This window comes from Trifolium pratense, linkage group LG3 (genome assembly GCF_020283565.1).
Source record: "Trifolium pratense cultivar HEN17-A07 linkage group LG3, ARS_RC_1.1, whole genome shotgun sequence".
In the NCBI taxonomy this organism is placed as follows: Eukaryota; Viridiplantae; Streptophyta; class Magnoliopsida; order Fabales; family Fabaceae; genus Trifolium; species Trifolium pratense.
The window spans coordinates 6,002,772-6,017,505 of NC_060061.1; the positions used below are offsets into that span (position 1 = coordinate 6,002,772).

Here is a 14,734-nt window from a genome sequence, read left to right on the forward strand (position 1 = left end):
CTCAATGTAAAGTTTTTTCTATCGAATATGAAAAGAAAACATAAAATTATATAAAATAAAATTATTTTTTTATAAGATAAAAGCACTAGAGTTTATATTTAAATAGGGATATTAAAGTAATTTTACTATTTTTTTTCCCAAGTAGCATAGTGGCTAGAAAATCCACCTTAAAGGTGAATAAGTGGAGTGTCGCGGGTTCGAACCCGGACTCCTGCACATATAGTGCGATGTTCCTACCAACTGAGTTAAACTCACAAAGACTACTAAAAGCTTTTAATTAACACGCCACTAGTCCCACTAAACATTTTTACTAATTTATTAGCGGGTTATAAACATTTTCGCAAACAGATAATATTAAACCCACATATGTATTAATTAAATATGAATAATTAAAATATTCATTTATTTTATCCGTAAAGATATCTGTTAAACTATCCACTAGTGCCCATGACGGATTTTATCTACAGATATTTACGGTTACAAATTTTTTTGTCATCCCTAGACATTTGGACAGTGGGAGTTTGACAAAAAATCGAATTTAATCCAAGAAAAAATTATGGAATTTTTGGCTAGTACTTTGTCTCATTTATTTTTATTTGTTGTGCCACAAAAACTAATGTCAGGTAGCGTTTGAAAAATAAGTCATAAACTCGTTTTTAAAAACTGTTACCAAATATGACTTTTAGCTTATAAGCTAGCTATAAGCGCTTATTGCCACATACGCAAGAATTGAAGGATCTACCGTGCAACCAAACACTCACTTCACTTTACTATTCTCTCACTCGGAGCAGGCGTCAATCCTCTGTCTTCCTCGCCTCACCACCACCACAAACATTAATCAGTCAAAGCTAATAATATTGTTTATATTTTGATTTAGGGTTTGAGAATCTTCAATCTATATTTTCATTTTTCCAGAGCTGTGGTGAAAGTTGAGAGGTAACATTATGAATCACTATTTTAAGATTTTCATAGCACATTTTGTTTGATTTGATACATGTTTAGGCACTGGCATATCTGTTTGTTATGTGTTTTGGGCTGCTAGTTTTTGTTTGAGTCCTCTGTTTTGGTTCCTTTGCTGGTTGATGAAATATGAGAATAGAAGATTCAGGGTACCTTATAGACAAGTACTGAATGTTTTTGATACTGAATGATCCGTTTGTGCTATTATTCTGTTAATTTTAAAGAAATGTATTTACTCCTTGTCATCATACTACTATACTATACTATACCATGCCATCAATTACTCACCTTGTCATCATTCTAATATCCTTATATTTTGAAAGTATGGTTTGAGTTAGAAAATATAAATGATTTACCGCGTAATAGTGTGTATGTCGTACGTGAGCCACGTTGGCTTTGGAATTTACTTACGGAGCTTGAATGCGTGATTCCCAAAGCCACAAGATGGCGTACTACGATAATAGTTGTAGGGCTGTATTATGGATTTACACTTGTGTGGATTTATGAAGTAAAAGTATGTCATCACTGAGAAAATAAACGCAAGTGATTTAATACAAGTCAAGTAAACCCAGATGGGTTTTCCGTATAGACAAAAATATCATCTGAAATTAGGATTCAAAATACCCTAATAGTGGATACATAACATTAGTGTTACGGCCAAGCATGTTAAAGGTTTTTTTGGCAGCAATATAGCTTTAAGTTAAAGTACTTAAATCATGTAACATTACAACAAAGTCCCAATAGATAAATTACTCCTCCAACTTCACATCTTTCACAACCTTGACAACTTCAACGGTAGTCATATTTCGGCCACCTAACAAAAAAATACGTTAAAATGAATCAGTTTCCATCATAAAGAATATACAATCACGAAGATGCAATTTAAACACAAAAATTAAACAAATTGAAAAATGAAAATATTAACATGAACATGACATACCGATAAATCTCTTCATCATTTGAGGCTTCACCTATTAGCAAACGAATATTCTTGATAACTTTAAGATCCACACGAGCCACTTCAAGCTCGACTTCTTTTCCAACTTTTGCAAACATAAGCTCCCACAACTGTTACATTAAGAAAAATAAGTCATTATTATCTTAGGAGTTAGGGTGTACATATCAGATTCCTTAATTTTATTTCAAATTCCATTTCATTCGTAACAATTAATCAAAACATTGAATGAAACTAAGTAAAACATACCTGTAAGAAACTTTTTATTTCAATTCCATCACAAGCAAAGATTACATCACCAACTTGCAGCCCCGCCGACTCGGCATTATAATCTTCGAATACCTAATAAAATGATTGTTTTGGACATTAAAGCCATTCGGATTACCTTTCCTAAATTTCAATTAAAAATTCTAGCATTTTATCCATAGTTGGTTATACATACCTTTTCAACTATAAGACCATTTGGAACATTTGGAAATAATCTCCGAAACCTCTCAAGCGTAGGCAGTAGGGCAAAGCGAACATTCTTAGCATCAAAACCATAAGAGGGGTGGCGCATTTCCCTATTAGATAGGATTATCAGGGTGTTAATATCCTACTTCTACGAAAGTAGCAACAATTATTAGGGTGTTAATATCCTATCAGATAGAGGATTATTAGGGTGTCAATTTCTAAGCCTCCCATAAAACGTCCATACTCTCCATCACAAATAATAATTTGCGTAAAGGCAAAACATACTGCCCACCATATCATACACCAGCATAACAAATAAACAGTTAACTAACTAAAGTCACAACCTTATTTCATTATTCCAAATATTATACGACTTTTCCATGAAATCGTGATAATCTTCCTTAATACAATCACACATTCTAGTACTTGTATTGACATGCATTTTTTTTATACAAGAGTGTCCTTAATTTGGTAAATTTGAAACTATTATTTTGTGCATTTGAATCCTATAATTAATCATGTATTAATGATACCAATTATTTAATATGCACACCCGTACAAAATACACTTAACAAACATCGTCTCAAAGAATAAACCAACAAAATATGAAAAATAAAGCAATTTACCCATGTTCTTTGAAATGCTCCCACATCCTACTGATAAGGTTGATGGGCAGAAGAGGTGATGAAGTACTCATGTCAAAGAAAGTAATTCCAATCAATTCTCCTGAGGTGCTTATAACGGAAGCTCCATCCCCACACTATCAAGAAAAAAAGTTCAACTCAGTTAATCTTAATATTGTAAAATTTCCCTTCAATCTAAATAGAAAAAAAAGTTGAATATAAATAAACTCATACCCGAGTAAAACGAGAACTTATCGTAAAAAGCTCGTTACAATCATATTCATCGGGCCTAAACCGGTTCAAACTACAAACAAAAATTGAATATCTATTTTTAAAAAGAGCAAGTTTAAGAAAAATGGTAGAATATTAAACCAATTGTCAAAAAGAACAAGTTTAAGAAAAATGGTAGAAAGTTCTACCTTAACACACCCGGAGCGGCCATATATTCATTTGCCCCTTGAAAATAACGACCAACTACAATTACGTTATCACCATGTTTTAATTTGCTTGAATGATGACGAATAAAATCAGTTTCCGAAACACTAGCGTCATCAATCATGGATAACTTTGCCGGCTCAAAAAAGCTTTTAGAACAAAACTTGACAACAGCCAAATTGTAGAAAAAATCGTAAAAAATTATTTCTCCCAGATACCAACTACCATCACTAGCATAAACAACCACCTTCAAAATAATATTAAACTACATTATACCCCAAACAAATAGAAAACAAAATAATACTCATACAGTAAGAATACAAATCATAAAATAAACACCTTTAAATCATCTGCCAAATTGTTTTTACGAAAGTCGGTTTCATCAGAATCGGTTTCATCACAAGCCCGTGCTAAATTGAGTGATGTGATTACAATATTGGTATTATTGTCTCTTTCAATAATTGCTCCGCAATTTTGACTCAATACAGAGGCACCTGTATGAAAGGTAGCAATAGGGTAATTTTTACTCGATTATATCAATTGTGTTGAGACGAGTAATCGAAGGTAATTTAGGGGCAATTTTTACCACAAAAATTACTGAAGGACTAGAAATTCGTAGTCTTAATTAAGTAAAAACACAAAGAATATACCAGAAAATGAGACAAGGGAAACGACAAAAGATACGGCCTTCAGCGCAGAAACTTTAGTGTTGTCATCTAAGTTCTCGACACCACGAAACGTAGGTCTTTTTTTGGCAGCAATTTTGAGATTTTGAATCTCGATCTCGGCTGTAGAAATTAACAAGCATTAGAAGAATGAAAAGATGTAGTAATTAGTAACAAAATAAAGGTAGAAAACTCACAAAATTCATATGTAACAGGTTCATCATCCATCACGTTATAACTCCGCTTCTTTCCCCTTTCCATTTTCTGCCAAAAAAAATAAGTAAAGTTTAATACTTTTTTAAAATTCGGAATAAGAAAATACTACTATAAATCAAGGTAAGAGTGTGAATTATTGAAGATGGGATTTTGAATCTCCATCTCACTTAGAAAATTTTGTTAGAAATAAGTGAAATTGAGGTACTAATGGAATCATTAACCACCAAAAATAACTTAAACATAATTAAAAAAGTGGAGAAATTTGAAATATTTGCTAAAAAGGGAATTTGTTACAATAATTCAAGTAGAGAGATCAAAAGAGCAGAGCACTGTCAGGTTTGGAAGAAAATTCAGGTTCTATTGGGGAGGATTTGGTCTTTTACAAAGTGTTCCAAATTTTAGGGTTTGGAAAGGCAATGGGTGGCTTTAGGGTTTGGAAGCAAATTAGAAAAACGTACCTTTTGTTGACTGTTGCTATGGAGGACGGCGATGGTGGCTATGGGGTCGAGGAAGGTGGACGGCACCAGCGATTATGGAGGACGATGTGAAGATGAGTGGCGGTGAAGAGAAAGAGAAAGAAATACGCTACTTTCTTTTTCTTTTGTTCTTCTACTAGTTTTTTACCCGCGCTTTCGCACGGTCCACTATTTTTATTTAATTTTTTTTTAATTTTGATTCATTATATTTTTTTATCATCATATGTATTTTTTTTTTCGTATATGTAAATTTATTTCTTTTGAAGACAAACTTATAACTTTTTTTTTTAATGAAAACTTATAACTTATATCTTCTGAATCTTCTTTTTTTTTTACTCAAATATTTTTTTTTTAAATAAATACTCTCTCCATTTTTTTAAGGGCCCGATTGGTTCGAAGTAGATAAGGGGAGTGGAGGGAAGGTGATGATGGGATATTCTTGACAAAAAAAGATTTATTTTTTTAAAATCTTTTTTTCAAAAAAAAAAAATTAAAAAAAAAACAAAAAATCTCAATTATTAAAGAAATTTGATTGGTTAAAAACAAAGTTTTTTTTTTTTTTTTAAAAAAATGATTTAATAAAAAGAAATATTTTTTTCAAGATTACCCTCCTCCCCTCCCTTCCCCTCCGCTTCATCTATCTCGAACCAATCGAGCCCTATTTTAGAATAGTAACATCAACTTAAAAAAGTGTATTTATGCACCTTATCTTCCTATGATATCATAATTTTAATCTATCACTAAATTCCTATTTTTTTTGCACACACTTCTCTTTCCTGTAAATTTAATATAGGGTAAATAGGGATTTACCCCCTACAAAATAAGCCAATTTTGCATTACCCCCTGCAAAAAAAAAAAACTTGGGATTACCCCCTGCAATATGAAGATTCTCTCTTTTTACCCCCTGCTTGACAACTTGGCATAGAATCTTTATTTTTTATGAGGTGGCATGCATATGTGGCATTTATTTCATTTTTATTTTTTTAATTTGCACATGTCATTTTTATTATTAAATAAATTGGTGACAAATATTTAAAAAATTCCACTTAATTAGTTTTTAAAAAAATAAAAAATATTGTGTCAAAAAAAATTATTAAAAATAAAATATGTTAATTCAAAAAGATATGTTAATCCATTGTTTCTAACGCAAAAAAAAAATAAATAAAAAAACTCACAATCTTTTCCTGTAACATAACACAAATCTTTCTCCTTCTCATTCTTCTTCTCAAAACCCAAAATTATTTTTTCTCTAACACAAACTCAGAATCCCAGAATCCTTTTTATCTAAAATAAAACCTAGAAATCTGCCGAATCACTCCGCCGAATTCGTCGAAACAAATGATTGATGAAGAACAAAGGCAGGAACTAGGAACCGGATTTCCTATAAAGGCAGAAACTGGGTTTTTGAATTTATGGGTTAGGGATTGAATTGATGGGATGAAGAATTGGGAAGAAGAATTATGTTTTTGGGTTAGGAAGAAATTGGGTTGTTGCAAAGGGATGAAGAATAGAAGAACAAAAGAAATTTATGATTATGTTTCTGGGTTTACCGAGATTGATTTTTGGAAGAAAAAAAATTGGGTTCTTTTTGGATTGTTGTTCTTGGTGGTGTTGATGATTTTGTTGATGTTGTTGTTGTTCTTGGTGGTGTTGATGTTGTTGTTCTTGTTGAATGATGAAAGTTATCGTGGTAGGGATGAAGGGGAAATTAGAAAAGAATTTATTATTATTTTTTTAATTTTTAGTTTATTTAATAATAAAAATGAGATGTGCAAATTTAAAAAAATAAAAAATAAATAAATGCCACATATGCATGCCACCTCATAAAAAATAAAGATTCTATGCCAAGTTGTCAAGCAGGGGGATAAAAAGAGAGAATCTTCATATTGCAGGAGGGTAATCCCAAGTTTTTTTTTGCAGGGGGTAATGCAAAATTGGCTTATTTTGCAGGGGGTAAAACCCTATTTACCCTTTAATATATTATACAAAAAAACAAAATTTAATGTCATGTACCAAAAAAAATTCAAAAAAAAAAAAACTTTAGTTCAAATATATAGCATTAATTTGTTTTATTGAAAAAATAAGAGTAGTTGACAAATAGTACAATTGACAAATCGTACCATTAAAACATCAGATGAACAGTCAAATAAAAATAATAATAAAATGAGAGAGTAAAAACAACTAATTTCACGATGATATATTTTTGTTTGATAGTTATCGCAAAACAAGTACACAAATAAAAAATGCTTAATTAGTCTATTGGTCACTTAAAGACATTTTAGGTTTCACAATGGTCCCTTAAAGAAAAAAATGTCAGGATTGATCCCTTAAAGACACACTTGTTTCTCACATTGGTCATTTCCATCAATTTTTTACAAAAAAAACTTTAGTTTTTGTTGACTGAATTGTGGATGTCATTAAGTGTAAGTGTTCTACCAAAAACCTTATTAATTTTTAAAATTTTAACCAATGAAATTTTTTATTATATTTGGAGTTAAAATTTAACAGAAAGGACCAATATGGCAAACATATATGTTTTTACGGTACCAATCCGAGCCTTTTTTTCTTTAAAGGACCAATCCAAACTTTTTTTTATTAAGGGACCATTGTGAAACCTAAAATGTCTTTAAACTTTTAAAGGACCAATAGACTAATTAAGGCAATAAAAAAATTGTTTTATTAAATTTAATAAAAAAAATACAATTTTTGACAAAGTACTATTCACACCATAATTGTAAGTCATACACCACTTGCACTAAACAGACTTGGGCCAAGCCAAATATCTCTTACTAAAATACATCAGGTCAAATCTAATCAAATTTAGGATTTTTTTTTTCTACACCTATATTTATCTCTTTACCCAACATATTTTAAAATATTCTTATTTTACCATTATATTAAAGTGTGTTGGTATGTTAAAAGTAAGCTGATGTGTTAAAAATGTGCTGGTATGTTAATTAAAGTGTGTTAACATGTTAAAACTGCATAAAAAATGTGGTGATATGTTAAAAGTGTGCCGATAATTTGTTAAATACCATTGTTTGCTGGTATACTAGCCCAACCCAAAGAAACAAAGACAAAACCTACAAAGTTCATTTGTTAAACCCTACAACACTTGCAGAGCAGAAACCCAGACTCCTGTACATATAGTGCGATGTTCCTACCAACTGAGTTAACCTCACAAAGACTACTAAAAGCTTTTAATTAACACCCAACTGGTCCCACTAAACATTTTTACTAATTTATTAGCGGGTTATAAACATTTTCGCAAACAGATAATATTAAACCCACATATGTATTAATTAAATATGAATAATTAAAATATTTATTTATTTTATCAGTAAAAATATCTGTTAAACTATCCACTAGTGCCCATGATTGATTTTATCTACAGATATTTACGGTTACAAATTTTTTTGTCATCCCTAGAGATTTGGACAGTGGGAGTTTGACAAAAAATCGAATTTAATCCAAGAAAAAATTATGGAATTTTTGGCTAGTACTTTGTCTCATTTATTTTTATCTGTTGTGCCACAAAAACTAATGTCAGGTAGCGTTTGTAAAATAAGTCAAAAACTCGTTTTTAAAAACTGTTACCAAATACTCCCTCCGGTCCTTATTATAAGAAACACTTTGATAAAATCACACAGATCAAGGAAGGTAAATTTTCTCATTAATGATTCTAACATTTTATGTTATATTCCAAAACTAACCTTTGACTAACATGAGAAATAGGCCTCTCTAATTAATGCACTAGCATTATAATGAATTATTTGATTGTATTTAATAAGGGTACAAATGGAATTGTGTCAAAGTGTTTCTTATAAAAAGGACCAAATAAAAATTCCAAAACGTTTCTTATAAAAAGGACCGGAGGGAGTATGATTTTTAGCTTATAAGCTACCTATAAGTGCTTATTGCCACATACGCCAGAATTGAAGGATCTACCGTGCAACCAAACACTCACTTCACTTTACTATTCTCTCACTCGGAGCAGGCGTCAATCCTCTGTCTTCCTCGCCTCACCACCACCACAAACATTAATCAGTCAAAGCTAATAATATTGTTTATATTTTGATTTAGGGTTTGAGAATCTTCAATCTATATTTTCATTTTTCCAGAGCTGTGGTGAAAGTTGAGAGGTAACATTATGAATCACTATTTTAAGATTTTCATAGCACATTTTGTTTGATTTGATACATGTTTAGGCACTGGCATATCTGTTTGTTATGTGTTTTGGGCTGCTAGTTTTTGTTTGAGTCCTCTGTTTTGGTTCCTTTGCTGGTTGATGAAATATGAGAATAGAAGATTCAGGGTACCTTATAGACAAGTACTGAATGTTTTTGATACTGAATGATCCGTTTGTGCTATTATTCTGTTAATTTTAAAGAAATGTTTTATAATCATGTCGTGTTCTATAGTGAAGGTGTTTATTCTGCTCTCATTGGAGGAGAGGGGAACATAACGAAGATGAAGACTCCGAGCAAGAAAAACAAAAGAACCGAAGACAAAGAGGGTGAAACCAACGGAGGTGATTCATATATGTCTGAAAGCAATGTAGTTGATGATCTGCCTTTGGACAAAAGTAATGATGATCAACATTTGGTCAAAAACGGTAAAAGTGAAGATGGCGAGCAGGGCAAGAAAAAAAAAAAAAGAAACGGAGTGAAGAAAGCAAACATAAGGAGTATAACGAGTTCAAAAGCAATGATTGTGAAGATGATAACCAAGGAAAGAAGATAAAAAAGAAGCGGAAGAAGATGCTAGTTGAAGGAAACACACCGGAGGAGTGTAATGATCACTTTAGGAGCAATGTAGACGAAGATGGCAAGCTAGACAAAAAGGTGAAGAAAAAGAAGAAGAAACTAAGTGAAGAAAGCAAACTTAAGGAGTTCGAAAGCAATGAATGTGAAGATGATAACCAAGGAAAGAAGATGAAAAAGAAGCAGAAGCTAATTGAAGGAAACACACTGAAGGAGTGTAATGACTTTAGAAGCAATGGAGATGAAGATGGCAAGCAAGACAAAAAGATGAAGAAAAAGAAGAAGAAACTAAGTGAAAAAAGCAACCATAAGGAATATACTGAGTTCGAAAGCAATGAATGTGAAGATGACCAAGGAAAGAAGATGAAAAAGAAGCGGAAACTAATTGAAGGAAACACACTTAATGAATGTAATGACTTTAGAAACAATAGAGGTGAAGACGGTGAGCAAGATAAGAAGATGAAGAAAAAGAAAAAGAAACTAAGCGAAGAAAGTAAACATAAGGAGTACAGCGAGTTTAAAAGCAATGAATTGAAACCCAAACGAGTAACTTTTTCTGATGAAGTAGAGACATTTTCTTGTGATGGCTTAGTGCGTGGGAAAAGGTTTACACCCGAAGAAGATGAGAAGCTCAAAGCATCTGTTTTTGACTATATAGATTCTCACGGTCTGGGCGAAGAAGGTCTTGATAAGGTTCTTCATTCCCGATCACACCCTGAGGTTCATGGCTGTTGGAAAGAAATTGCACGAGTCCTACCTCATAGGTCCCGCCGTAGTGTGTATGACCGTGGTCATGTTTTGTTGGAACACATTGGGAGGTGTAAGTGGACACCTGATGAGCTTGAATTTATACGGAAGTCCTACGAGCAACATGGACCTAATTATAGGCTAATAGCTGATGCTTTAGGTAAAAGTCGAGATCAGGTAAAAGATGCGTGGCGTAGATTAAAATTTGAGAAAGCAAGAATTGGACGTTGGTCCCAAGAGGAGTATCAAACTTTATTTAATTTAGTAAACCTGGATCTGCGGTCAAGATCTTTAGAGCCTTAAAGAAAAACAAAACATGATATGTTGCGAGATAATATTTGTTGGAGGCAATTGGTCACAAATTGGAAACCCGAAACAGTGCATTTTGCTGCAAAAAGTGGTATGAGGAGTTAACATCGCCAATGGTTGCAAGTGATGATTGGTCTGATACTGACGACTTCCGCCTGATAGATTCTTTATATACTTTGGATGCTTGCTGCATGGAGGAGGTAGACTGGGACGAGCTAATTGAGCACAGGTCTGGTGATTTATGCAGAAAACGATGGGATCAAATGGTCCAACATCTTGGGGAGCATGCAAGGAAGCCATTTATTGAGCAGGTCGAAGTTCTTACAAAGAGATTCTGCCCTGACTTGTTGGAAGCAAGAGAGGCCTTTGACAACAAACCTGTGATTTGTTGAGGTTTCTAATCTTTAATGTGGTTTTCCTCCATGGGATGAAATGATTTTGTTAAACCAGAATATACTATGCCGTGCATGGTTGTTTTGATCCTATTTAATAAAAGCTGAAACTTATTTCAAAGTGTTTGTTTTGATTTAAGTAATAGTTCGATAATTTTTTTTTTTTTGAGAGAATAGTTTGATATTCTTTATTGTTGCTAGTTGTGTTGGCCTGTTAGTCATACTCATACTAATTCCATTGTGAACTTAATTTTTTGAAAAATAAAATCTCTCTTTGAGGCCTATTTATTGGCTCAAAAAACGATAGGTTATATTCATTTTTATGAGAATGATGGAAGTTACATGCAAGTATATGATTGAAACTGAGCATGTTCTATGATAATTGAATGTTTTGGCTAAACAAGCGTACTAACTCAAATGGATTTAGGCTCAATTAATCTTGTAAGGAAAAATACATTGGCTTGTATTTATGTTGTAAATATGTTCTGAAACTAGCGTTTGAATTAGAGAATGGGTTGCATCTGGCATTAACTTATGAAGTTTATACTTTATAGTACCAAGGAAGGAATGGTTCAATTTCATTATGATTGTTATGATATGACCTTACCTTCTCTTAATGCCTTTCTACTTTCTTGCCTCTTATTGTGTCCAAATTTCTACATCCAAAAGCTCTTTCGTTTGGCTTTTGTGATTTTTCAGGATCTAAGTGCAGGATTCCATTCTGTTTCGATGATGTTGCTTTCAGACTGTAGCTGCCTCTTAAATTGTGCTCCCACCCGATTCCATAACAGGTTTTCATTCCTCTCCTCTCTTCTCGTTGTCTTATCATATGTTTAGTTGTTGCAAACAAGGTAGTTCAAATCAAGATTTTACGCAAAATTGGGAAGGGAAAGTAAAATCATAAATTATGGAATCGTAACATTATACAAAATTCATAAAACTCATATATGCATATAATTTCATATATATACACATAAAATAGCATTAGTAAGACAAACCTTAACTCACTTGAAATACTTGTGTAAATTGAAATTCATAAGTATAGCTCACAAGTAAGATAAATAAAACCTTAAATCACACATCTCTCACAAGATAAATAAAACCTTAAATAACACTTCAAATACTTATATATTACAAATTATAAATTTATTCATATGCATAAAATTGCATGAATGGTTCAAAGATCATGGATTATAGGATTCAACGGCTAATAGGGGCGATTTCCACCCAGATATGATTTTGTGCATACTCTTAATCACTAAGGTCAAGCATAACCGCAAATCAAGGGATTTAACGATTCGAATTGGGATTTTAACTACCATGGGTGCTAAGCAAAAATATTGGCCTAAATCATTAAGTTGGACATAATTTTGTTATAACACCAACCATAGTAACTCTAATCAGCCAACACCTCTCACAGCTTTGTATTGGAGAGGTCTTCCACTTCTGCATAAAGGAACCACTATACTCTCTGTTGTATAGGAAGTAAATCGGATGATGGTTGTGAGAGATGCACTATTTGGAGAAATTGCAGCCTAATCTCCCCAAAGTTCATGATTAACCAAAGGCCTAGGCTGATATTGCAAGTAAGTACACTTAATGATTGGCGACTGAGTTATTCTTAAGCTGAATTGAGTCTTTGAATAGGAACATTAATAAGAGGTTGATTCTTAAATTTTGTGGGTCATTTCAGATTGTGAGGTGAGGATAGTGAAAGCCAGATATCTATACTCTATCAGCTACTACTACTTTCTGATTGTTGTATCATGCACTAGTAATACCTCAACCTTTGCCCTCCCTATGCTGTTTGATGATTTAGAATTGAAGGTGTAGCCAAATTTTGTCTTGGCAGTCCACAATCATTCTTTCGGAGTTGTTGATCTGTTGTTAAACTTTTCTGGTTTTTTTTTACTTGTTGGTTATCGAAAATCAATACTAGGACCATGAAGCATTTTCCAGATGCTCACTGCGAGAACATAGTGGCCATTTTGGAGGTTGTATTGTTAGCATATCTCCGGTTATCACTTAACAATGCACATGTTAAGAAGTGGGGTGTTAATTGGGTCATTGTATGTTGATTTATGTACTGATTATTTGCATATTCTGTTAAGTATCTGCGTTAAATAGTGTCCATTAATAGCTTGAGTGTTTCTTATAATTAAACTTTCCTAAAATATGACTAAATAATAGCTTGAATGTTTCTTATAATTAATCTTTGTTAGGTAACTTTAATGTTTGAACTTATCTATTTCTAATATTTTGAAGTGCGTCTTGTGCATAATGTATCTCTACTGCATTGGCTTCCATTCTTGCTGCTACCATTTTGATATTTTTGTCCATTTACAGTTGTTTTGTGTGACAAATTGTCCATTATAGTTGATGATCCCTATTGCATCTTTTGCATAAATTATGGCTATTTTATCAGGCGAACTGCTTCGGCAATATGCTAGGCAAATGTGATATCGTTTGAAAATTATTTATAAGTGAGAGACATCTCTTCTCTTACAAATCAATTTGGTGAAGTTGAGTTAGACTCAATCTAAACTGTAACCGTTTTCATTTCCGAACACTGCAGAACATGCGGATGGAACAATCAATATTCATGCACAATATGTTTGGATTTATGTGAAGTTCTTACTTACCGATGTGAATGCCGATTTGAGAATGGAAAGAAAGTGCTATGCAGAGAAACAAGCTATGGAGAAATGAGTACCGAGCTTTCTGACACCCAAGTTGATCCGGCTCTATGGGAAATTAGTGGATACATGCAGTGTTGGAAGAGGAATAAAGAAGGACTTTGATGAGGGATTTGAAGCCATTGCTTGGAGGCTTCTTGCAGAGTTTCTGCTATACTTTTTTTCAGTTCAAATTTGTAGTTATTATGGTGGATATGTGTTTGACATATAGTGGATTTTTTTTTTTTTGGTGAAACATATAGTTGGATTTTAATCATCGATTATAATGTCAAAAAAATTGTTTCATGTCGGTTTTTTTAAATACGTTGAGGTTCTATTAGAATTTTTCTCTTCCCACCCCGTATCTCTTTTCCGCCCTCTGGTTTTCCATTTTTGCCTTATACGTTTTTCGAATTTCTTTTGTCTTGAAAAAAATTTCGGAATGTGTTTTCCAAAATTTTCCCGAATTTGAACTAGAAAAATTTCCACAGGTGACTGAGTGAATTATTGTTGGGTTTTTTTATTTTTTTTTATTTTTAAATTACCCTTAATAATTTGAGAGTATATACTCAACGACCAATAAGAACAAATCATATGCATGTAAAATAAAAGTCAGATATAAATTTGTTGCAAGCATCACATATAAATTTATTTATATGATATGTTCTTATTGATTATTGAATAAATCCAAGATAAAGTAGGTCTCACTTTATTTTATTTTTGGGATGAAAATATGTAATTTCTTCACAGTGACGAAAAACAAAATTTACTAAGTTTATAGAAAAAGGAACTTATTTAAATTAAATAATTAAATAGTTATAGTATTAAATAAGGTTATCCACAAAGGCACATAGTTGTCAAATGAGTCATCTTGTAACATAAATTGTCCCACACTTAATCCAGTGAGACATGGACAGCCCACAGCTGTAACCCTCTTGTTTCCCACGTGTCACCCTTAAGCCAAATCCAACTCACTCTCCCCTCCCTCTTTTTCTTTCCTTCACAATCACTCCTATTTTTGGTTACTTTCAATTTCAACACTTTCAAATTTCACATTTCAACCAC

General features: G+C 32.5%; 1 protein-coding gene and 1 pseudogene across 4 annotated transcripts; one reads left to right on the top strand and one right to left on the bottom strand.

Moving 5' to 3' along the window:
- Positions 1 to 1,507: 1,507 nt before the first annotated feature.
- On the bottom strand, positions 1,508 to 13,986 carry LOC123916740 (serine protease HtrA-like). Of its 4 annotated transcripts, none has more exons than XM_045968264.1 (11): positions 13,637 to 13,986; positions 4,289 to 4,355; positions 4,077 to 4,214; positions 3,766 to 3,920; positions 3,411 to 3,673; positions 3,226 to 3,295; positions 2,995 to 3,128; positions 2,358 to 2,478; positions 2,165 to 2,257; positions 1,901 to 2,028; positions 1,508 to 1,774 (listed from the first exon to the last, which is right to left on the bottom strand). In XM_045968264.1, the coding sequence occupies exons 2-11, from the start codon at positions 4,350 to 4,352 to the stop codon at positions 1,750 to 1,752; spliced, it is 1,191 nt and encodes a 396-aa protein (XP_045824220.1). In that variant the 5' UTR covers positions 4,353 to 4,355; positions 13,637 to 13,986; the 3' UTR covers positions 1,508 to 1,749. The 4 variants fall into 4 exon arrangements, with proteins under 4 accessions (XP_045824220.1, XP_045824218.1, XP_045824219.1 ...); XM_045968262.1 differs by lacking the exon at positions 13,637 to 13,986 and adding an exon at positions 4,766 to 4,953; XM_045968263.1 differs by lacking the exon at positions 13,637 to 13,986 and adding an exon at positions 4,602 to 4,687.
- LOC123916739 lies at positions 8,728 to 11,653 on the top strand (annotated as a pseudogene).
- Positions 13,987 to 14,734: the final 748 nt, after the last annotated feature.